This window comes from Clavelina lepadiformis, chromosome 5 (genome assembly GCF_947623445.1).
Source record: "Clavelina lepadiformis chromosome 5, kaClaLepa1.1, whole genome shotgun sequence".
Classification (NCBI taxonomy): domain Eukaryota; kingdom Metazoa; phylum Chordata; class Ascidiacea; order Aplousobranchia; family Clavelinidae; genus Clavelina; species Clavelina lepadiformis.
The window spans coordinates 3,249,377-3,273,496 of NC_135244.1; the positions used below are offsets into that span (position 1 = coordinate 3,249,377).

The 24,120-nt window shown below is 35.6% G+C and overlaps 3 protein-coding genes across 3 annotated transcripts; 1 reads left to right on the top strand and 2 right to left on the bottom strand.

The window, feature by feature from the left end:
* Positions 1-107: 107 nt before the first annotated feature.
* Positions 108-613, bottom strand: LOC143460518 (glutamyl-tRNA(Gln) amidotransferase subunit C, mitochondrial-like). The gene has a single exon (XM_076958047.1). It carries the CDS (start codon positions 588-590, stop codon positions 108-110), a length of 483 nt encoding a protein of 160 aa, XP_076814162.1. The 5' UTR covers positions 591-613.
* Positions 614-3,985: 3,372 nt separating this feature from the next.
* LOC143460611 (uncharacterized) lies at positions 3,986-7,534 on the bottom strand. The gene is made up of 9 exons (XM_076958191.1): positions 6,812-7,534; positions 6,535-6,661; positions 6,245-6,317; positions 5,202-5,397; positions 4,999-5,070; positions 4,787-4,888; positions 4,486-4,526; positions 4,238-4,376; positions 3,986-4,115 (listed from the first exon to the last, which is right to left on the bottom strand). The coding sequence occupies exons 1-9, from the start codon at positions 6,986-6,988 to the stop codon at positions 4,002-4,004; spliced, it is 1,041 nt and encodes a 346-aa protein (XP_076814306.1). The 5' UTR covers positions 6,989-7,534; the 3' UTR covers positions 3,986-4,001.
* Positions 7,535-9,868: 2,334 nt separating this feature from the next.
* Positions 9,869-23,714, top strand: LOC143461214 (low-density lipoprotein receptor-related protein 1B-like). Its single transcript, XM_076959044.1, has 21 exons — positions 9,869-10,938; positions 11,720-11,772; positions 11,908-12,051; positions 12,343-12,549; positions 13,823-14,025; positions 14,306-14,446; positions 14,589-14,721; positions 14,849-15,014; positions 15,892-16,067; positions 16,161-16,341; positions 16,698-16,860; positions 17,357-17,505; positions 17,964-18,058; positions 18,188-18,392; positions 19,043-19,180; positions 19,735-19,877; positions 20,837-20,948; positions 21,133-21,257; positions 21,544-21,643; positions 22,310-22,418; positions 22,836-23,714. The coding sequence occupies exons 1-21, from the start codon at positions 10,851-10,853 to the stop codon at positions 22,915-22,917; spliced, it is 2,913 nt and encodes a 970-aa protein (XP_076815159.1). The 5' UTR covers positions 9,869-10,850; the 3' UTR covers positions 22,918-23,714.
* The last annotated feature ends 406 nt before the right edge of the window (positions 23,715-24,120 follow it).

A 24,120-nucleotide genomic window follows, 5' to 3' on the forward strand; every position in this document is an offset into this window, starting at 1 on the left:
TTAAAGATGTTTTGGAAGCATAGACAAAAACATTGAATAAATGACAAATCATGCCCACTCGTTCATATTTAAAAGATGATAATTATATAACTTTTTTGTTTCACTTCCTAATTTGATTTATGTTCAGAATCTGACAATGCTATGTTTCCTGGTGGAGCCACAAAATAATCTTCCATAACTGACTGCGCGTTCTTTAAAATATTTTCAGCAGAGCCCCCTTCAGTGACAATGTCCTCCCTTAAATAAAGAGACTCATCTTCTAAAACAGTATATAGAGGCTCAACATCATCCGTATTCACAGTCAGCAAAATATCCGCAAATCGAATTGCATCTTCCAGCATGGTTTTCTCGACGTTAAGATCTTCATATTGAACAAGAGCAAGATTTTCGATGTGACGAACTTCTTCTAGTGACAATATAGTCTTGGATGGTAAATCTTCCTCCTTAATTTCGATCCATTGAGAAGTTGATGGAACAAGATCTGAGCCAAAAAGACGGCAGTTAAAATGTGATGAAGAGAGTTTTCTTTGACAAAAGTTACTTCGGAATAAAATCTTCAGCCAATTGCATCTACAGCAATGATGCAACATGATTAAGTCTAGTTAGATTACTAGCAACTGTAAAACAAAAATAAATGTATGATATATATATAATATATTATATACACGATACACATTCAGCTGAGTAGTCATAGGCTAAACAATTAATTCAAGTGGCCCTAGTAAAAAAAACAGGGAGAAAAGGAAATGTCACTAGTTAAGCATTGTGCCTTGTAGAGCTCTGTTATTATATACTCAGATAAAAAATACAAATTTTCACTTTTCAAAAGATGGAAATAAAGTCATATATACTTGTGTATGAAGTCAAATCATGATTAATGCATGGCATGATGTAATACCTTTTTGTTCAGGCTAAAAGTATAACGATTTTCAAAGAGATAATGCATATTGATTACTACAATACCACATTAAAACATTTGCATTAAATAGTTGATAAATCAGCTGCTTTTTTAGTCCCATATACAGAATAATTCACAAATTTTGCAAAAAAAATGCTTTATATTTCAGGTTCAGCCCAAACATGCATAAGCATAGTGAAACGTGACCAAACCCTATCCTTTCAATTAACAAAACTGGGGTGCATACTGTGCATCTCCAGATTAAAAGAAATCTGCTATTAGCCAGTCAACATAGCTTAAACATAAGTTAAGTGGCTAAAAGTGGATAACAAGAAACTTAGCTCCAAACCATCAAACATACAAATGTTTCCGGTAACAGCAATAGATTGATGAATTTGCCAGTGGGCACACTTTTCACTATGGCTTTTGAACACCTAAAGAGGCTAAAATCTTGTCGAAAAGATAAAAATATACAGTCTAGGTGTTTTTTGGCGGCATACAGGTTTGTCTGATTGCAAAACTGATTATATCAGTATGCTTACTGTCAGACCGTGCGCATTTCAATCGCCTAATTTTCATGCTCACATTAGGCAATTCTTCAAGCCTATATACAGTCTGAAAGTACTCACCATTTGTTTGGTATATTTTTTTATACAATAGTTTGAGTTTAGACATAAAACTACAAAGTGTTTGTCCCAGAGTACTGGAACAGGTCAAGGCACAGGGACACATCACACAGGGCTATTTCCTACTACCACTGTAGAGCCTACGAGACTGGACCAGTAGCGACCAGTGGGTACAGTATATTGCAGAAGTGCACAACCGCGTGATGCACTTATATACTAGCTAACTAGCTCCTGCGCGTGCTCGACAAATTGTGACGTTATTTGGTTGTTCACTTCTGCGCTAAATCCAAGTTATAGAAGTCAACCAATGTTCAAACATTTTTTCTGAAAATTAATGTACACTTTTCGGGTCTAGTATACAAGTTCACAACACAGTTAGTAGTTGGAGTCTAGTATACAAAGGCACTCTGTGGTTGTGCACTTGTATACAAGACCTCACTTTTCTTGAAATAAAAATCGACATTAGCGAGCGCTCACTTCGTTGAATAACTGAACTGTAACAGTTCAACTGTTATTGATTGTCATTAAAATCCATTCCAAAATACCTGTATTGTGGATTGAGGTTCATAGAAATCTCCTAGTTTTCTAGGGTCTCTGAAGTTTTCAGAGTTTTCGATTTTACAATCCTTGAATTGCAGGATTTCGTGGATGGAAAAAACCTTGAGAAGCTGAATGTTGTATCCAGGGCAGGTATGTCTGCATAGTCAACGAGTGACTCTAATGCAGGGTTGTCCAAACTTTTTTCACTGAGGGCCATGTGCTAAAAAGTTAACCAGTGTCCGGGCCACTCATTATGTGTGAAGATCGCTGCTTTACCTACAACGTAATAAATATCGTAAAGACCATGAACAAAGGTATTGGCGGCAAAATTCATTTCTAATTGAAAATGTTAAATATTAAACTGAGAAAAATATCGTCCAAAGCAATAAAAAGTCACACAACTGTAGCGACTCCACACATATCCACACGTCACACATCCACATCCACTGATGTACAGCACTGAAGCAATTTTCATTAATCAGTTGTTTGAACACATCACCTGCTCGTTTGCTTAATTTTCGCTTTTTCAACTTATGTTTTATGGATTTAACTAAGTATAAGTTTAGTGACCATGCTAGTTGTTACTAGCAATTATTAACGTTATTTTTCTTGAGCACGTTTTAAGCCTTTTCGGCTTTGTCACTTTTTCCTGTTCATTGGCGCGTGTTAATAACAACTGGCTTGATTTTTCGTCTCCACCGTGCTTTTGACGAAAAATAAATGAATGACTCGCTTGCCCCTACAACTCTAACAGGTACCACAAACGCAAATTTTACGCCGCCCAGCGCTATATAAAATAAAATGCCATAGACGAATTAATCTAATGTAATGAAATGCATAATGGGCGGATAAAGCATGGCAATATTTCAACGTTCTTCGTAGGAGCAGTGATACGATGCGAAAACGTCACATAAATGCTTATTAATCATTCTGGTTCTCATGTTATTTTCGTTTTGAATTATATAACAATGAAGATTTTTGCTTTATATGTGTGTATTCGAAAAGTTCCTTTGGTTCTACCATATTTGATGTAACAAATAACAGCACTTTACTGCAGTGTACAGGCACTACAGGGTCTTGTTACAAGTGGGGCCATAAGAAGCTACAGCATTGCAAAGTTCTTGTGATACGTAATTTTTTAATTTCTACGCAATATCTGCTCAATAACGTAACGTAACTTTAAGTCATTTCGCAATTAACAAATGCAAGTTCATAATTACCACTAAACGCTTCGAAAAATAATTCGCTCCTGAATAGTTTAAAGTTGAACAGTTTTATGTAGACCATATTAAAATAAAGTTTGTTAGACTTAAACTTCCAATGTTTGTTTCGTATTACGTTATCTTTAGTACGAAATTACGTGCCGGGTGCCTGGTCTTAGTTTGGACTCCACTAAGTTGCAGCAGAGGTGGATTTAAAATATTTTAACATCCGATTCTTTCACAAGCAACAAGCCATATTGACCCAACTATTGAACTGACATAAGTGGGGATGATTTGCTAAAATAAGCTGCTAACGAAAGGCCATTTAACCTCTTGTGTTGTACGGTTGCTATTTTCAATAATGCACTAGACTAGAGCGAAGCACGAATGACGCTTGCGATGGTTCCAGTTGACAAAATGGCAAATTTTAAAATCACAAAAAATTAAAATACAGTAGTACTAAATACAAAAAAATTGCCCAAATTTTAAAAATAGCCTAGATAAGGGAAATATTACGATTAAATGAAACGTTTTTTTCGGTTGAATAAGACATAATATTTACTTGCGCAGGGCCAATGGCGACAGACACACTTGACACTACGTTAATCCAGCCCTGCTCAACAGACTAACGAAGTCAGTACAAGAAAAAATTGAAATTAGTACACAGTGCATCAAAATTTATATCACAGTGCAAGACCACGTTAATCGGTAGTGTATGATTACGTAGATGTTTTTTCATGGAAAAGCGACTCCATAAAAACCATGGCCTTCTGAGTTAAAGCACTTGTAAGAACAAAGCAACGCACGAACGGGAATGACTGCATTTCTGCACTTCCCTATTTTTAGTTCCTGAAAAGTAGGTAAGGTTATTTAAGGCACGAATGCTTTACGCCTGGAGCTTTTTGAAAACAAGATGTTTTAGTTACTTGATATTTCAAAAAAGAAACAATAGCTTGGGTAAAATTATCTACCTTTTTGGCCTTTACAAATTTCACACATTCCAACCATGTATTGAGAAAAGCTTCAGAGCACACTGCGCACCTACTGGCTTGTGATAGCATGTCGCGCACACCGGGAAAATACCGTATCATTTGACGAACAACAGAAGACCTACAAAATTATAAGGCACAAATAAAGTAAGTTGCTGAATGCCATGATGTTGCTTTTTGTGCACATAACCTTCACTGACCAATAAAGACCAATTTATAGTTCAGCTTACTTGTCTTTTACTTGCTCCATGACAAGTCTTGCAGACAACTCCTAAAATATAATATGCAATTAGACATGATAATTGTGTTGGAAGTAGGCTATACCCCACACAGCAAAAGATACAATAATGAATGGAAGTTGGTTTTTACTTAACTAATATTAGAATCTTCAGACCAATTTTATAACGTAATTTTTAAGGCTCTGTTAATAATTTACACAAAAGTTTAACATATAATTTTACATGCTTTTTATAAATGGTTTTTTATAAATGGTATAAAAGTTTTCAGAAAATAAGCAAAAATATATAGAACTTTTAAAGACAAGATTTCTTCTTCTTGAACGGAGTGAACTGGAATTTGTTCCAGAAGTGGATTTGCTTCGCAGTATAACTCACGCAATGGAATGTTGTGTGTCTACCAATTAGAAATATACAATCAATCAAAATGTTGTTCGAGTAAAACATAAGATACAACTTCAAAAGTTTAAATGATCAGAAATAAAATTGGTGTAAATAAATAATTACTTCAGTAGGGAAAATTCTCAATTCATTTCCTGCGATGTCTAAAACAAAAAGCTTTCGAAGTTTTCCAAGCCCCTGTAAATAACAAATGTATCAGCTATATATAAACTTTTTGAAACTATTTTATTTCACAAAATGATTGCATAATAATAATAATAATGGTGTAGTTGGAGTTTTCATATCTACTTTTAAACATGGTTTGTTACCTCAGGTAGTTCTTTGATGTTATTTTGTGATAGAAACAACCTTGATAGTTCTGAGAGATAGCCTATTTCAAGTGGAAGAGATTGAAGCTCATTGTGCGTTGCTCTTATTTCAGTTAGTCGCGTTAATGTACAAAGTTCTGTTGGAAGTTGTTGCAGCTTGTTCCTATCTAAGCTTAAAACTTGCAACGATTCCAAACTTTAAAACATAATTAAGACTTCATCAAAAAAATCACTCTCGACTTAAGAAGAGAATGTTGGTTATTGCTTATGTAAGCTTGTTTATTTTACTTTTACTTATCAGCTAATATACCAGGTCCCTCTAAATCAAACTGTAGATTATTTATCAAACCAAATTATGACTACAAAGAACCCTGTTGTATTGCGTTCACATAACAATGTTGCTCGAAATATATTCAAGTCCATTGATAAAAGCAATTAATCATTTTCATTAGATATGATTTTGTGTCATATTACACCAGGTTCTTGGAATTTTTGTTTCATAACATAGTCCTGGGTAGTTATGAAGAAATGTCTTGGAATTGATTGCAAATTTTAAAAAATACATGTTAAATGCAAATATGAAAAAAGAAATTCAATATTCGACTGGAATTCATGATTAGGTTTATATGCCATATTTTGTAAGTTACAAAGTAGCACAAACAAGGCAACATACAGGCATTAGGATGTCATAATGCCTGTCTGTTTTTGGTGCAGCCCTCCCCCCCTTATTCGTCAGTTCTTATATATTTAACCTAATAACCTTTCAAATTAAATGTATCAGCATGAGTGTAATTATTCTCACTGTGAGTGAGAATACTTGCAGCATTAATTGATTAAAGCAGAACCAAGAGCCGAGGGGTGAATCTGGCCCACAAGATTAGTTTATCTGGCCTGCCTCACTTTGCCACAAATGCGCTTATTGTATAGTAGCCTATTGAACAAAGCAGTTATTCGGCCCGTGATCATCATTTTTCATGCTCATTAGGCGCTTAGTACAAAAAGTTTGGTGATGACTGGTTTAGAGGACCTGAATATAAGCCTACCAGCCAATCTCAGGTGGTAATTCCATTAGTTGGTTGTTGTTCAGGTTGAGAAACACAACACTTTTTAATTTACCTGTAAAGAAATGAATTGAGTGTTTTTGAAGAGTTTACGGTTCAGCGAAAGCATCATTTAAAAAGTATAACAAAATAAATTAAAACTGTAAAACGTTACACTAGAAAATGTTTATTAATATCAACAGATTTTATCAAAATATTATACATATAAGGTTTAAGATCATATGAGCATAGCTTTGTAAATGTGATACAAATTATCGACTACTTTGGCTTACTCAAAACAGTCGGATTTAAATATGTGAGTCTATTTCCAAACAAATGTAGTTTGATCAGTTTAATCATGTGCTGGAGAACTTTTGGTAATTCCATGAGGTTGTTGTTACCGAGGTTCATGATTTCCAACTGTTGTAAAAATTAACAGTTAAACCAGACAAAAATAGTCTGTTACTAAGCATACTGGTAACTTAACAGAAACTACAACATAGGCTATCAACATTTCAAAAATATATATAAACATGTATATCAAAAACTTTACATGAAATCATGACTTACATCAACAAGATTAGAAAGAAAATCAGGTAACGTATTCAAATAATTATTCTTCATTTCTAATGCAAGTAAAGTTTTCAATCGACATATTGGCATGGGAACATATTTTAAATCTCTTCCGCTCAAATTCAGACTTCGTGCTCCGCCATGCAAAAGACGTACAAGCTGAGGCTCTTCCATAGGTTAGAATCTTATTATTTCGTATCTGAAACTTTAACAAAAAAAATTTTCGAAGCATTTCATAAAGATTTGCAAGAAATATTTTTCAATCATTACATTTTAGAACAGAAAATGTTTTGGTGAGTAAGCTCTCGAGTCTGTAAATAGGGTCAACTGGCCCTAGTCTACTAAATGTGTGGAGTAAAGCGCCCAGTAATCTAGTGCTATAGCAAGTTAATTAAAAGCTTAGTCGATCAATAAAACATCACTCGCTTGTTTAGCGATTAAATATAAGTTATAAAACTCTGAGCTTTCAATAGTGCGGCCCTTGCTTGATACCCGGTGGCGCTATTGTTGTAATGCCCTTGGGCAGGGCTTTTACCACACTTGCTTCTGTTAAGAGTTCAGTGGTCCTGATCTCAGTGACCTGTTGAAGAGTTCTGAATTCAAGCATTACGATACAAAAAATTAAAATATGTGTATCAATCGGAGCTTGCACAACCGCTATAGCTCGGTAACCGGGACTAGAGCAGTAATTAATCATCGCCGAATTTAAGTCGTACAAAACTGCAAAGACTTTACTCAGTTTCTAGGCCTATACCGAACAAACTTTTCTGTCCAAAAAATCGCTTTCTTTATAGGGGATTTTTTGTCGCCTAAGCAACGTGTGTAGATCATAGAAATCTTAACAACGAAAAGGTACCTTGCATAAAATCAGAACATGTAACAAAGTGTTCATATACAGTACTAGTTAAATAGTATAAATTGAAATAAACATTAAGTTAAATTGGGCACGAAATTATTTGTTTAAAAATCTGAATGACTGTCATTGTATACCGAAAAAAAAAACAAACGACATCTTGTATTGGTCATTTTTGAATCACATTTGGCTGCCTGCATTGCCGATTGAAAAGTGAACAAATTGCATTAATTTAAAACGTTTTTAATTCCACCTTTTCGATTTTCATCTTTGGAATTTGTTCAGTTATATTCTTGTTTAAATTAATGTAAGTTGTTCACTTTTTAATTGCAATGCAAATACATTTCTTGTAGAAACTAATAACTAGGGCAACCAAAAGTCAATATGGTCAATTTTTTTTTACCTGCTCAGAATGCTATGAAACAAGCACAAAACAAATTTCAGCTTTGTACGACGTGTGGTATAGAAGTTATTAGGTCAGATAAAGTCAAAATGTTACGTTAGGTCAAAATACGGTCAAATTGTTTCGTTAGGTCTTTTTTTTAGGTCAAAATCTATTAAAATTGTAATTTTGTAACCATTTTGTAATATTATTCTTCCGTTTTTCTCTTTTCTTGTACCGCAAACAATTCCAGTCCCGCAAATTTTACTTAGAACCAAAGCCACAAAGAGAGGGAAGGCCTTTCAGCGCGTTTGGTGACGTCACGATGTGACGGCATTGCATTTGAAACTGCAAGTTGTCAATCTCAATACGCAGAAACGAAAAAAAAGTCAACACTAGAAAAGCATTTTGTCATTTTTAAATGCAGCTTTAGATTAGAAAGTTGCTGTAGACATTGTAGAGACTATCAGTATAGCGTTTTTCAAAATGAGGTCAAAATTTAAACGTTTTAGGTCAAAATAAGGTCAAAATTTAAACTTTTTAGGTCAAAATAAGGTCAATATTTAAACTTTTTAGGTCAAAATGAGGTCAAAATTTGCAAATTTTAAGGTCAAAATTTAAAATTTTTAGGTCAAAAAACTGGTTGCCCTACTAATAACTTACAGTTAATTTATTTCTTTAGTTTGTTATTTCCAGTTTTCTAATTTTCTGTGTAGATGTTTTCAATGTTTATATTAACCTGTTAGGAAAATTTCAGCTTGTATGTATCCGTACAGCGTTCGCATTCCTGTTTGTATTACTTCTATTTTCAGTAATGAAAGGCAAGATAAGAAAAAGATACACTAGGGTTAACTTTATTTTTAATTTTTTAACACGAGCTTTCGCAAGCATAAGCCTGCTTCATCAGGTGATGTACTATCTGTTGAGATGTAACATCTGTTGTGTTGGGAGGCTACAAATAAAGTTAACCGCAGAGTGCCATACTGTCGTCGCATATCTTGCCATTTTATTACTGGTTATACCGCTTTAACGCGGTTCAGCCACCATTCTATTTTACTGTGCCACTGTAGAGCCATCTGAACATAAATGATAAAGATATATAAGCTTCTATACTTTTATTTTCAACAACTAATTCGTACGCATTTCTAGTTGCTCAATGCAAACTGCAAAAATTTACTTGTTTTCATTACGCGACGGGTGAGCTCGAAGTGAGATGTTAATAGGTTAACCTGCTGGGCCCCCGCAATTCCTAAGGCTAAGGCTAAGAAATAGAACCAATGAAGCGAGCAGCAAACAGTACGCTCTCTGCCCGTTTCCTTCAACACGTTTAACGGTGGAGTCATCGTGTATTATTACATCACAAACGCAGTTTTGGAATCGTCCAAACTAGTGAAGGTGCACCTCTGACTACAGCTGTTGTCTGATCACGTGGAATAACGACCTTATGGACAGATAAAAATAAATCGATTTACGTAATAATTGGATTTCGTTTTATGGACCCCTTAAAGCATCTTCTCGGATCCCTTAGAGCAGGGATGTCCAACCTGCGGCCCGCGGGCCACATTGCGGCCCACCTGATATTTTTGTGCGGCCCACTAGTCATTTTCACTCCAAGTAGTATTTTGAACTTTGGAATCTTAGCCTAATTAAAATGTACCAGTCAGCTCTTTATGTATCCATTTTTCTTGAAATTTAATAGGTTCTGCGGCCCATTGAATTATTTCAAGTGACAATGAGGCCCACTATAATAAAAGGTTGGACATCCCTGCCTTAGAGGTTCATCGACCCCAGGCTAAGAACCCCTGACCTATAAAAAGTGATGTGTGCAAACAGTAAGAATCGATACAGTACTGTAAGCTATATATGCACGATTGCACATGTTTAAGATGATTTATTTGATTACGCATATAAGGTGATTGTAGTTAGTCAGAGTATGATTTAGGTTCAGGCATACCTTGACTCATGCGGTGACCGAAAACACAATAAAAAAAGTGTTTCGGTTTCATCTTATATTGCTAAGCCGATAACAAGTTTGACAAGGTACAGCCGTTTTTATGTTGGCCTATACGTAAGTTAGGGAAATTACAGTTTTTTTATAGACTAGTGCAACAGTTATACGAACAAAAGGAAAAACAATTTACCACAATGGTGAAATCGAGAAAAGCGGAATGCTTAAAATAGCAAGAAATTATGTTATACGATATGGTTTTCCAAAATAGTCTATATATGCAGCGGTGGGCAGTCGGTACTTAGAAAGTATCGTCGGTAACGGTAACGGTAACGGTACAGGTACTTGGCAAAGAATGTACCGACGGTTCAGGTATCCGGTACAATTTTAAAAAAGTAGTTCTGTACTTTGTCGGTACTCGGTACCGGTACTATTTGTGCAAAAGATGCTGCTGCAAATGCAATGTTTGCCGCTATTATATCCCCGGTAAAGGTTACTGCAGGTCAAAGCATGTGTGATGTTACTCGCTTGCAATTTTACTTGACATTTCTAGAATAAAAAAGATCAACATATGCTAAAATTAGTATTAAGGGTTAATTAACATGTATTTTTGAAAACATACTTGTTAAAATTTTGAAATATTCACATGAAACGTACCGAGAACTAGGACAGACTGAAGTTTTTGAAAAAAGGAATTCGGTACAGGTATCGGTCCTGAAAAAGTACCACGGTACTGCCCACTTATGTCTATATGTGTAAATATTTCCCTGTTGTCCGGTATTATTATTATTGAATAATGTGGGTGTTTTCAGGTGTGGTTCCTGTAGTGTACTTTTAAGAACAGAATAATCAAATGGCGGTTTGGAGGGCAATGACCGCGTCTTTGATAATAATAAGTTCTTTCGCAATTCAGCTTTGCAGTGGAAACCAAACAAGCACAGGTAACTTGGTGTTGTACTCAAGCATTGTGATGTTGCAGACTTTGCTATTTGTCATGCAACTTGCTACTAATTCCAAGAACAAACCTGCACTTTTTCTACGAAACTGGGCTGAAACTTACATCACTGTAAGATCAGCTTTACGGAAGTCACAGTAATTGATCAGAGTTAAATCTTGACTTATTGTGATCATTGAATCGCGTATTGGGATTACTTACTAGTGATATAGTGGAATCCTGTCAAGTTTCATAAATTTACTCTCACTGGAAAACTTCTTATATTAATAATGACCACCGCCAATTCGATTAATCAATATGAATTATGGTTTTCGTCATCTAATTTTACATCACTGATTTTTAAATAAACATCAAAATGCGGGTCTTTATGCATTTTGAAGCTTATTATTGTAGCGTTCTTATCAAAGAAAAGACAGAAATCATTCAAAGAAAAACATAGAAATAACATTAAAATATTATAACCAAGGAGAAATGTAGTTTTAATAACTACGAATGAACCTGGCTGCAGTTCTGAACAATTTTCATTTATTGATGAATGGATTGTGACATAAAACAGCGGTGGAAATTGGTTTAGCTAAAGTTTGTCACAAACTTGCGTTTTTCTTTTGCTGAAATATATAACTTCTTTGAAAAAAATTTCATGATATACTAAACTATTTAATGTATTAATAGTCAATACTGTACTTTGACAGCAATTTAGTTTTATGCACTGAATTAAAACCTAAATGTTATAAAAATATTTTGCAACGTAACATTTAAATTTGCAGTTACCATCAGTACAACATCTCCACCAGTTGTGGAAACCACAAACGTAAACCTGGTATGTGCTATCAATCATTCATACCAAATATCAGTCTTACAATAATTAAGAAAACCTGATTCAGATTTCCTGTTGTGGGTGATTTTGTGCGTTGTATTAACTGCTTAAACACTTTATGGTTGTTATATTTTGTAGATTGATCACACAGACACGTCTACCGTCGCTATAGCAACAACCAGCAGTACTTCGACTGCTGGTTCAACCAGCACAGATGCTGCAGAACCCATCGAAGATATGATGGTTTGGGCAATTAAAGTCACTTCAGTTATACCGTACTTGGTAAGCTATAAGGCTTAGAAAATTTTATTTCAATGTTGGAAATTAGTCTGTTTCATTCGACAAATTTTCGTTTTCTTTTGATAATTTCTGACATTTTTGGATATTTTACGCTTATCAGCTTACACATTTAATGTATTCTTTTCATTTCTTGCCTTTATTTATTGCCTAAGTGTCGTATTACAACTACAAAAAATGCCTTTTTAAATATCCACGAAACTTGAAAGCGTGTCTAACAAACGTAATTATAACTTTATACTTTGTTAGAGTGGCTTCTAACTTGTTGCATTACAGTCTTTACAGGGCGATGACCACAGTGTCCTTCAGGCTGCACTCGCCGACCCAGACAAAGCATTCAATGCCGATAACACGCTGGCTACAGAGGAGCTGTACGTCGGTCAAGATGGTTCCCAATTTTGGGCGCTGGCTGCCGACTACAACAGAAGTCGAATCTACTTCTCAGATTTTAGCAGCAACCACATTGGCGTTTACGATATGAAGGTAGAGAAAACAATAGGGCTGAGATCTCAAGTATGGTACAATGGTGATGAAGTACATACGGTTCTGGTGTGGTTGTCTGTCTAAAAACGTTTCCTTTCTATAAAACGGTTAGTTGTAGTAAAATTACAGTAAGAGGAATTGTAGTACATGATGTTTTTAAGGCTAAAAATATCGTCAAAAACCAGAGGAAAACCAATGTATTTATCTTTTAGCATTCATTATAGACAGGTAGGACTATTGGTCGTTGTTGTACAACGTAGCCTGCGTTGTTATAACTGGTCTAATTTTTTGTGAGGTATTCGGTAACGTTTTTCTTAAAAAATTGCTTGTTAAGTTTATTGCAAAGCTGCAGTAAATGAGTGATGTATACAATCTCCAAGAATACCCTTCGTCGAGAAAGATGAGTCACTAATGACAACACTTAATGTTCGCATTAATTCACCTAGGCTTTATAGGGAGGCTATAAACTAGTTCATTTCAGGCTAAAGAGTGAGGAATAGGGCGATGACACGTCCGTAAACTGTCCCATACTAGCGCTACTTTAAATGGACGGATTGTGGTGATAACACGTGACGTATGTGGTGATGATATAACATCGAAATCACATATGTATCATTTGTGTGATTTTGCGTGACCCAATTTTCTGCATGATTTGTTCGTGACGCACGTAGTAGCTAGTGTCGCTCTCATGCCACGCTTGTTCCAGGCATTGTGACGTACACTTGTCGCATGACAAAAGGTTTCCGCGAAAAGACTTTGGAGACTGCTGAAACTTACAAACGAGAAAACAAGACTTACAGGCCTCCTGCTAAAACAAAGTTTTTGGTCAAAAAACTTACGTGGATGTTTAAACTGTTCAAGCGTTTTGAAGCTATCATGCTGTTTTTTTTCTTTCTCGCTAAGTTTTTTCGTTTATGATAATAGTTATGATCATAATAATATAATATATATCATAATAATAATTATATACATCATAACATCCTTTATGATATTGTAATAGCCGTATGAGCTATTATGCTCCATTCGATTTTTTCTCTGTGCACTTGTAATCAGCATTCACGTAAAGCTCTTTCTCTCAAACGTGCTGGCGAGTGGCACAATTTTTTGCTCGCGTCATTCACCCTACATCACCTCCTTTATTTGCAAATTTGACGACACACTGTATTTATATTGCACAATACTTTTAATTTTGTTTTTACTTTGTTACTTCATAAAATCCTGTTGTGTTTGACACAAAAACGCATTAATATCACCTTTTTTTACGTCATTTTAGGCCAAAACCTCGCGCATCGTTTACGAAGATCTCAGTTACGGAATCGATGGAATGGCAGTGGATTGGTTCACGGGGAATATTTATTGGACGGATACGGATCTTCGTGTCATAACAGTGGCGGATGCGGATTTTAACTACTACAAACATCTCATTAATATAACAAGCGAAGTTCCTGCCAAAATTGCGATCAACCCGATAAAAAAGTATACTCTTGAAGCAAGCATTGAGATTAAAACCACCAGAAAGAATGTGTAGTTTTATATTTGGTGTTATATTTATTATAAAAGTTATTACTCCGTTAAATTATATGATAAAATGCAAGATTGGAAACCCTGATGTTCAATATTTTCCTTGGGACTTTTGCCATATTTGCCGTTATTAAAGTGAAGTGTTGCCGCATAATTAAGCATCCATCGTATACCTTACCCCTGACAGTTATGACAGTAATGACAGTTGACTTAAACTGTGCTGCACTGATTTAAGGTCGCTTTTCTGGTCGGAGCGAGGTACAGAAGAATGTCGACTGTTCAAAAGCGATTTAAGCGGCAACAACATTGTTCATCTTCATACCTTTACTGATGTGGAATACATAGATGAGATGACCATGGACGTTTCAGAGAATAGGCAAGATTCTTCATAGTATACGTCATGTCATTGTTTCCGCGACCTATAACCTAAATCTTGCCCAATAAAGACGTTTGATTTTTATCACATTGACTCCGTTACAGTTTGCGATTTAAACATCACCTTTGATTTACATTTACAGGTTATATTGGAGCGAGACAATACTTGATACATTCTCCGCAAGAGTGCGCTATTTCAACCTTGACGATCCCAATATCATAACGACAATTTATTCGAACAGTCTGGGATTGTTCATGGGCTTGGCTTCCTACAAGGTACTGCGGTTGTTTAAATTTAAGCTACACGCTTAATTATACTCCCGCCCAAGGGCCACTAGACGTCAGTAAGCTGTGTGCAATTGTTTACGGAAGAAATTGTTCACACAACAAATGTTTTTCGCAGGAGTATCTTTACATTGGAAACAGTTACGATAGAACAACACGGGTTCTGAACAAGGCAAGCGGTTTTGTTTTGCCTCATTATTCACATAAAGATACGGAAATTCCACGTGGTGTGGTTGTGTTCAGCGCCTCTGTTCAACCATGGACCGTTGGGGATCATCTGGCCCGTGAGTACAAACTTTTAACGTCGATGGCAGAGTGGTTAGAAAACTTAACAAATGAATGAAACTATGAAAGACTTTAATTAATAACAAAGAAGTAAACTAGAATGACTAAAACTTTAGCCTGCTTTAAAAACAGCACCTTTATCACTATGACGCTTTGAAATAGTTTACCACTACAAATAGGATGAATAATAAGTAGGGCGAATATTTTTTGACTTGTCAAAAAAAGTCAAAAATTTGTCAAATTTTCAGCGTTAGGTCAAAAATTGTCAAAATTGTTTAAAAAGTCAAAATTTTTTACCAAGTCAAAATTGTTTGCAATCTGCATTGTCGTGGTGTCATAGAGGTTGCACTGTAGGTGAACTTGTCATTTTATATTGTAGCCTACACCTTGTAGTCTACTTTATACTGTTGTAAATGGCCCATTGTCTACTTGTTGTGAATCAGCTCTTGCTTCGGTTTTGCTTTAGATACTTCATGTATCTTTAGTTTAGACAAATGTATTGAACAGTTTTTGTTGTGTCTTAGTTGCAGTTTTTTGGCAGTGGTTTGTAATTAGCTCATTTTCCTTTTCAGAATAGGCTAGGTCTGTGCATGTTTAGATTTTTGCCCTTCTTTACTACAATAAATTTTAACTTTTTGTACAATAATGCGTAATTCAAATACTTGAATTCTTCATACGTCAAAATTTGTCAAAAAAAGTACTTTAATGTCAAAATGTTCAATTTTTAGGTCAAAAACTTTCGTTTCTTAGGTCAAAAAATAATCGCTCTAATAATAACTAATATTTAGTGAATGATGCTAGTGAACAAAACTAGGGTTTTAGTTTATATTTGTTACTATATTACTTAATGCTATATGAATTATTTGCAATCTACAGACCCATGCGCCGACCACAGCTGTTCTCAACTTTGTCTGACCGATGGTCCGTCCATTCATGTGTGTGCATGTACCTCTGGCTCCATCCTGCAACAGGACGGAAGGTCTTGTGACGTCACAGTGATCGAAGACGACTTTGCCCTTTTGATGGACGCGGAGCACGGCAGAATCTTTCAGGTGACGAAAGTGTATTTGATATGCTTGAAGCATCTATGCTTATTTCCAACACAAATAGACATTTTTCATCATAGTCACACTTTACTATCCAAGGTTCCTTTGACTGATCCATCAGCTTTTGTTTTGCTTCCATTGACTGACGTTGGAGTTCCTCAGTCTGTCGATTATGATGAAAAAACAAAGAAAATTTACTGGGCGGACACTGCAGGGTCCAGAATCATCCGCAGCAACTTGAACGGAACAGAACAAGAAGTTATACTCACAGATGTTCAAAGTTAGTCAGCGTCCGATCTAACACGGAACTATTTACTAAATTGATTAATGGCGTCGGGGAGTATTTTGCATGCTAGCTACAGTTTTGCAGTAGACTGAGTCTTTTCTGTTTGGTTAAATCAATATCTATTATCAATCTCACGAAATTGTGATATGTTTGTAAACAAAAAATAGAAGGATATCCAGATAAATCATTGCTATAACCAAGCTTGTTTTGGGAAAGTGGATTTTGTTAGATTTTGTGCTTTTTCCCATCCACGGCCCTGTCTTTCAACCTTGACCCTTATAAGTCATGAAGTAAAGTACGAAAGCTAACAGTCTGTATAATAAGGTTTATTTTGTCTATTTGTTCATCAGCTTATTCCATTGCGCTGGATCAGGCGTCACGAAACCTGTACGTCGTCGAGGCCAATCGGGATGCTATCATTGTGATGTCACTCGAATTACCATCTGTAACGTCAACTCTACACTTGCACGATATTCACAGAGTTTGGAAGCTTTTGCTCAGCAATAAACTCAAGTAAGTTGTTCGAAACTAAACTTGGAAAAATGACCAAGGAATACGTTGTGCAAGACATTACAGTGATTTTAAACTAGTCAATGTCTTGAATAATTATTCATTATTGGTTCTCAAGGAAACGATTATTGTTTCCAGAGCACAGAATTAGGCTGTAAATAACAGACTTCCGATATCAGAACTAACGCGTTTAGCGCTGTAGTACGAATGACGTAATTCGGAAGTAATCAAAACCGGTTCGCGTATACTAAACATGACCAAAATATACCATATCGTTTTTGTTAAACACAAGAAATAGAACACTAATAACATTATAAATCATCGGATCTGCACGAGAATTCGGTAGGAATAAAGGGTAATTATGACAATTAATTAGCACAATCAAACGTTTCTTGACTGACTGGACTTCTTCTGTGAAATACATACCAATATATTCCGCAACCAAGCGAACGTCAACCACAAATGGCACCAAAACATCTTTTGACCGATATGTTTCAAGGAAAGTGTTTTGGTCGGAATGGGGTCAGCTTGAGACTTCGGATGATGTCATGAGCGGAGTCATTGAAGAGATGAACCTGGATGGAACAGGAAGGAAGATCATCGCTAACGATACGGGAGGACCTCAGGGACTCACAATTGACCATGAAAGTAATAATATTTGAAAGTTACACTATAGACAACTATGGTATGCCGTAGACTAAATGGAAAAAGGGGCTTAGTAAATAGTTGAATACATAACTACCATGATATATTCTTGATTAATAACTATGAATAACATCCCTTAACCCATGACTAGAGGAACTAATTAGTCTTACTATATACTTATTGCTACTTGTGTTATGCTTTGTAAGCTTAAATATTCATCACCGGCATACAATGGGAAAGGGGTGGGTTAAAAGACAACGAATGTGGGAAATAAACCAACGTTTGAAAAAATAGAATTTGTTAATGTTATAAACAAATTGGTAAACCAATTAACCTGTTCGAGCAATACATTTAATCCTAATTTTCCTGCGTTCCTTGGTGTTTAGAGGATTGTCTCTACGTATCAAACTGAAGGTAAAGTTATTCGATCGTTTTGTTTTAATTTTTATTTATCTGTTTAGACAATATTCTGTTTTGGACCGAAATCCTCTTGGGCGCAATCGCGTGGATGGACCTCAACAGCGGTGAACGGGGAAGATACGATCTTCAGTTCCACGTAATTGCCTCGTATTTAAAGTAGATCACACAATGTGACCTGGTCTCTTTTCGTTTGATGGCTTGGTTTTGTTTTTCAAGCGTTAACTGCAAACTATGTAGTGATATTTTAGAAAGTTTTTATTTACAGCAAAACTCTTTTGATGCTGAACTCGCATACCACAATGGCTACATCTACCTTACCGACCATAGAGAATCAAACGCATTACGTGTGCTAGTTAGTGATGTAATGAGCAAAGTCACCGCCGACCCAGACGATGTTGAGGAATTTGGTCCCCGAGTTTTCTACGATCTGTCCGGGATTAGGATTTTTTCATCGGCCACTGTAAATGCAGGTAAAAACGTTCAAAAACCTAACATCTGAAGCATCTCAATACGATCAAAATGCGATGTTTTGGCTGTTGACACCAAAAGTAACATTCAGTACAGTCCGATCTTGCCTGTTGGCTTTAGCTTAGTGCGGTACCGGTTATTGCTGTAAAAACAAGAATGTTTTACCGGTACGTATACCATTTTCTGTGACATTTCTATGTTAAAAATAACCATTACCTGCTACTAATTACTTAACTATGCGGAGACGTAGTTCATCCAAAATGCGTTAGCTAGCCTATACCATTAATACCATACTTAACTCAAATCGCGGTCATCAAGCATGTTGTTTCACCATCGTGACGCCACAATAAAATCGCCATCTTAGCCATAAAAGAGGCCAAATGTGTGATAAAGTTTGGCAATAACTGCTTAACCACTACATAATATTAAAAATCCTTTAACCACTGTGTTTAGTGACAATTTCTCTTCGATTTAAGACCAACTCGTTTTGGACTTGTCGCTCACTTGCCGCGTTTGTCTTTAAGCATTAAACTGCTTTTTATTTCAACATAAAGGTTTTACTATTTTGTCGTCTATACAAATACAGTATATAATTAGATTGTTTAATCCTAAGCAATTACAGTAAATTAGTGTTTGTGCAATTTATTTTTAGACACCAACAGCTGTTCAGAAAACCGGGGCGGTTGTCCGCAAATTTGCGTTCCCCGCCAGTCCAACAGAATCTGTTTGTGTGATGATCATTCGGTCTTCGTACCAAGCAACAACACCTGCACACAAATCCGGCCTTCAGGTTTCGCAGCTTTTCATATATTTATTTCAGCAATCAGCTTTGGTAAATGTTTGCAGCGTTGCATAAAAACATGTTTGGGCTGTTTTTATCTTAACACCAACCAAATAAATGTTACTAAATTGTACTCAAGAAATATTTTATTTCTAATGAAACCTAGCCCTATCTACACTATGTTGTGGCCGAACCTGCACACAGTCACAGCAAAACGTGGCGTACAGTTGCACTTTTGCTGTAGAAACTTGAATTTTGGTGACTTTGGGCGCTTCGATAATTACTCGTGTATAATTTTTCTCGACTTTGAACGGTCATGCATAAGTTTTAGTGATTTTGAAAATGGCATTCCTGTCCATTCCTGTATTGTTGTTTACCGTACTTTGTAGGATAACTTAGGCATTAGATGATTAGACCTTGTACAGTAAAATGTCGTTTCCTTTTTGGTTTTCGTTCTTTCGACATTTTACAGTTACTTGTCGTAATATCTTTCAGCTGTGTCTACACTGATCACTAAAGTCGTTGACATTTGCATAATTCTTATATTAACGTTGTCTTTATAGTTGATGAAATCACTCCTTCTTTCGGTGATACTTGCCCGAGTTTCCAAACTCTATTAACAGACAAATGCTCAGACACCAGTTCCTTCAACTTCACCGCACCAGTTGCCACTGATAATTCTGGCTACGTTGTCGTGAAAAGAAGGGTAAAGCGTTAAAATTACTACATCATTTACTAAACGATTTTGTGCTGTAACTTAATACCATTGTCGTTTATTGATTATACAATCCAAAGGTTTTAAACCTGGGGTTCGAGACGCGTTTTTAGGAGGTACGAAACCTGTGTAAGCCTATGTGCAATTATTTGGATCCTACAAGTATGCAACCACCCAAGGAGGGGAGGGGGGAAATTATTATTAGTCGAAAATTGAATTTCAGTAAACGGGGACACAGTTAGGCGTTATAAGTTAAAACTTATGCTAAAGCAAAACCGGAGCAAAACTTGTTGCTTTTTCGTTCTTTTTAAAGGCAAATGCAAATTCACGGGAAAGAGTTTACATATTGTTCTTCTAAGGGTTGCAACAACACAATAAAAGTTTTCTAGGGCTGTGATGAAAACAAAAAGTTCGGTAAACCTTGCGTAATCGAAATTGGGTTTAGCGGAAATTCTGTTTCCCTCTGGGGTATAGCGTAAACTCTGGGCACCCGGGCCCGTTAAAATTATTATGCTCTTTTTTACCAATTATAATGTAGACATTGTAGAGTGTAGCCTACATCCGGTATTCTCTGCACTTTTTAAGTTTTTTTTTTTCAATAACTTCTGCCAGTATAGGTTTTAACATCCAGTATACCTTCAAAAGTTCAACTAAAAACGTACAGAGTTTTTGAAACAACTTTAAACAACTCTGCTATTCTAAGGCTAGTCATCATTCGCTTCAGTTGTAAGTGCGACATTATCTTCCGAACCGACCGGGTATTTCAATAACTTGTGGGAATAAAACATATAGACATATACATATAGACTTTCATATAGACATATAGACTTTCATATAGACATCATAATGCGCAAATAAACATGTTATTTGGCTAAACGATTAACAGAACACGGTTACCAGCTTGTCACTCAGTATCAAGTCTGCTTCACAAAATTGCAATTTCTTCCCAGTTCAAAAATCCGCCGCCTTACAACCTACTTCCTGGTATTCATTTATTCCAGTACACAGCCCAAGATCGTAGCGGGAACGTCGGGTATTGCATCTTTTTTGTGGACGTGATCAGTAAGTTCCTTCAGCTTTCATAAGATATATCAAAGCAGTGCAAACTATAACTTAGTAGGCTTAGTATTGATTAATATCTAGTTGATCAATTATCAAAAGTGGTTACAAATTGATGAAGATTTTTAGCTTTTTAGTATTAAATTATAGTTAGAAAAAAGTGGCAATTATATCTTTTTTGTATCAGAAGCGACTTGTAAAGGCCTGCCTCAATTTCAATATGGAATAACAATAAGCGCGCCATCGTGCGGGAACAATTACGGCTCCGTTATCAACATAACTTGCCCGGGATTCGACAAACTAAATTTTCAGGTTTGTTTGGCTTTAAGAAAAAGTTGATTTAGACCTAAAAATAAAGCGTTTTTGTTTCATGGATGTTGCAAAATTTTTTCCGGCATAAATAGGCCTACATTTAAACTGTGTGCAAAATTACCACAAATATACGGTGGTGTGGTAAATGGCTAAACTGTAAAAATAACAAGTAACTGGTTATTATTACCGTCAACAATGCAATTACGGTTTTCCGCTATTGATGAAATTGTATTTATTTTGTCTTGAATTGAATTTGTATTTATTCAACCGATTTGTTTCCTTCAAGACACAATGCACGCGTAGTGGGTCGTGGAGGTCCAATGAACCGGTAATCTGTCCGACAGCAACCATGATAACGACATCGACGTCACAAAGCAGCAAAACAAGTATGTCAGTAATTTGTAACCTCTAAACTCGCTTTTTGATTGGTGGTTGGCAATTTGTCAAACTTAACAAGTTTTACTCAGAGTTTGAGCAGTTTTCACTGACAACCTTGGCCATAATCACTCACTAACACAACATCTTGCAAGTGAGCAGAGAATACCATACACTTTATCCTGTTTTAACACTCTCACTCAAACACTCAAAATATGCTCTATGACTTTGGCAACTTGTTTTATTACAAAACAATATCAGCCACTACTACGGTAACGGCTACACCTAGTCCTGGCACAACTGAACGAACGCACGAGCCAAACGTGACCACTAGTAAGTCGGCTGGGTTAATGTGCATCGTCAAAAAACGTTGTATCCCCAGTATAATGCAAAAGTGGTAATCACAAACTTTCATTATTGTTGTCGCTTGCGGATCACCAATTTTTAAACTTGCTTGTTTAAACTTGGTGCTGTGATGTCTAGTTAGAATATCATGGCTAAACCGTTTTCAAAAGAAGAAACAATTCTCTTACTACCGTGTTTGCGATCTTATATGTTTTACAAATAATACACGCATTAGTCTGCAAACATTGTATTATTAGATATATCTGTTTTCCAAATTTTATAATGGCTTTTAATTTACAGTCATTTCAATAACTTGTGTTTTCTGTTTTTAGATTTACCACAATCGGCGGCTCCAGAAGGATTAAGTGGGGGACTGATCGCGTTGATAATTATTATAGTAGTCGTTTGCGTGGTCGCTGGAGCCGGAGTACTTGCTTGGAGGTGAGCAAAGGTCGCGATTATTTATGTGGTTGTGGTCAACATAAACGTTCACTGTGTGTACCTTTAAAGCACTATGTAGCCGACATTTTCAACACCAAATTTAGGTTAATACATTTTCCTATTCTTACTACTATGACTATAAGCTAATATTCCAACTCATTATGGCACCATACTTACAGTACATCTTCAGTGAACTGCGTGCAAGCCTGCATATAACAAGTGCACGACGTTTATATAGCGCATATAGCCAGTGTGGTGTAGGCTACGTTTCACGCATGTAGTGGTTGCTCATTTTTTAGAAGAACCGCTAATTATGCAGATTCGAAACTTTATACCATTTTGTGTAAATTTTTCGAATTTTGTATTAAGCAAAGTGTTAGAATTTATAACGAAAATTTATATGTTTAAATCTTATAGATTTAAGCAACGCTCGGTGTTTGCTAAACAAGCATTTTGGAACCAAGCTGACGGCAGCGTGCGATTCACAAATGAAGGTTGAAATTGGCCTTCCGTAGAGTCAAACGTGTAGAGTTATTACGACCAAGATGGCTTTATCAGAAAGTGCACTTAGCTTTTTTGCTATTATTTAGCAAAATTTTGAAATGCAGTTATGTGTGGAATGTTTATCGTTTGCGTTTTATTTATATACTAAATCTATTTGTTTGTATTTTGTATCTGTCCTAATTTAATTGTGTTTTTTCAGGACTCCAATATTTTTCAATGTATTATATAAAATGCTTGGGTCAAATAAAGGAAAGCACGCCCCCATTATGAACGAATTAAAACGTTTTATTATCTCACAATAACTCCCCATTAACTTGCGTTTCTTTATTTCATGTAAATATCTTTTCTTCTATCATATCTTAATGGAAGAAGACTTTTACATGGCTCTCATTTTAAATATAAAAAATCTTCAAAAAAGAGTTTTATGCTAAAAATATATCCTAATCTGACAGAGATCCAGTGTAATTAGTTGTCTGAGACGTTTTTGACCTTTTTTTGTTTGTTTGTGTATACATGTTTGTTAAAATCTTTTTTATTTTATTTTTTTAAACATTTGGGAAAGGGACTACCTTGAAATGCAAATGTAAAACCACTTTCATGCTTAACTTTCAGGCATTATCTGGCTTCATTATTGAACACCTTTGTATCGATTTTGTGTCTTCAAGAATTTTTTAGAACTCTTTTCTAACTTACTTGATCGATTGATTGTTACTGATTGATATTTCGCCTGTTCATCTTAATTTATAGATATATTGCATTTCTGTTTTCAATATAAAAGGTTTTTGTGTCCTATACAGTTTTTTTTAATTTTCAAAAACGATGTTTTTGCACAACCAAGAAGCTTGATCTGTGCACTTCAAAACATGATCATGCTGTGAATTAGTAAAACTTTCATTCTTATAATAGTTACAAGTAAAAGCCAGCAAACGTATACCCACATATTTTTAACCATTTAGAAAGAGAAAAGTAGCTAACAACCAATTTTTGACACAAGATCAATCTCAAACAATGCAAAAACAGAAAAAAACAGCAGAGTGTCACGGGCTTCAAATCATCCACGATGTTTATGCAGTGGTGTAACAAAAATGGTACGTTAATACGGCCACCATCACTCTGATCACTTGCTACGTTCTTTCTCCGCATTATTCCAAAAGGCAATGATAACAGCCTCGACTGAAAGTGTAGCAGTTTTCAACGG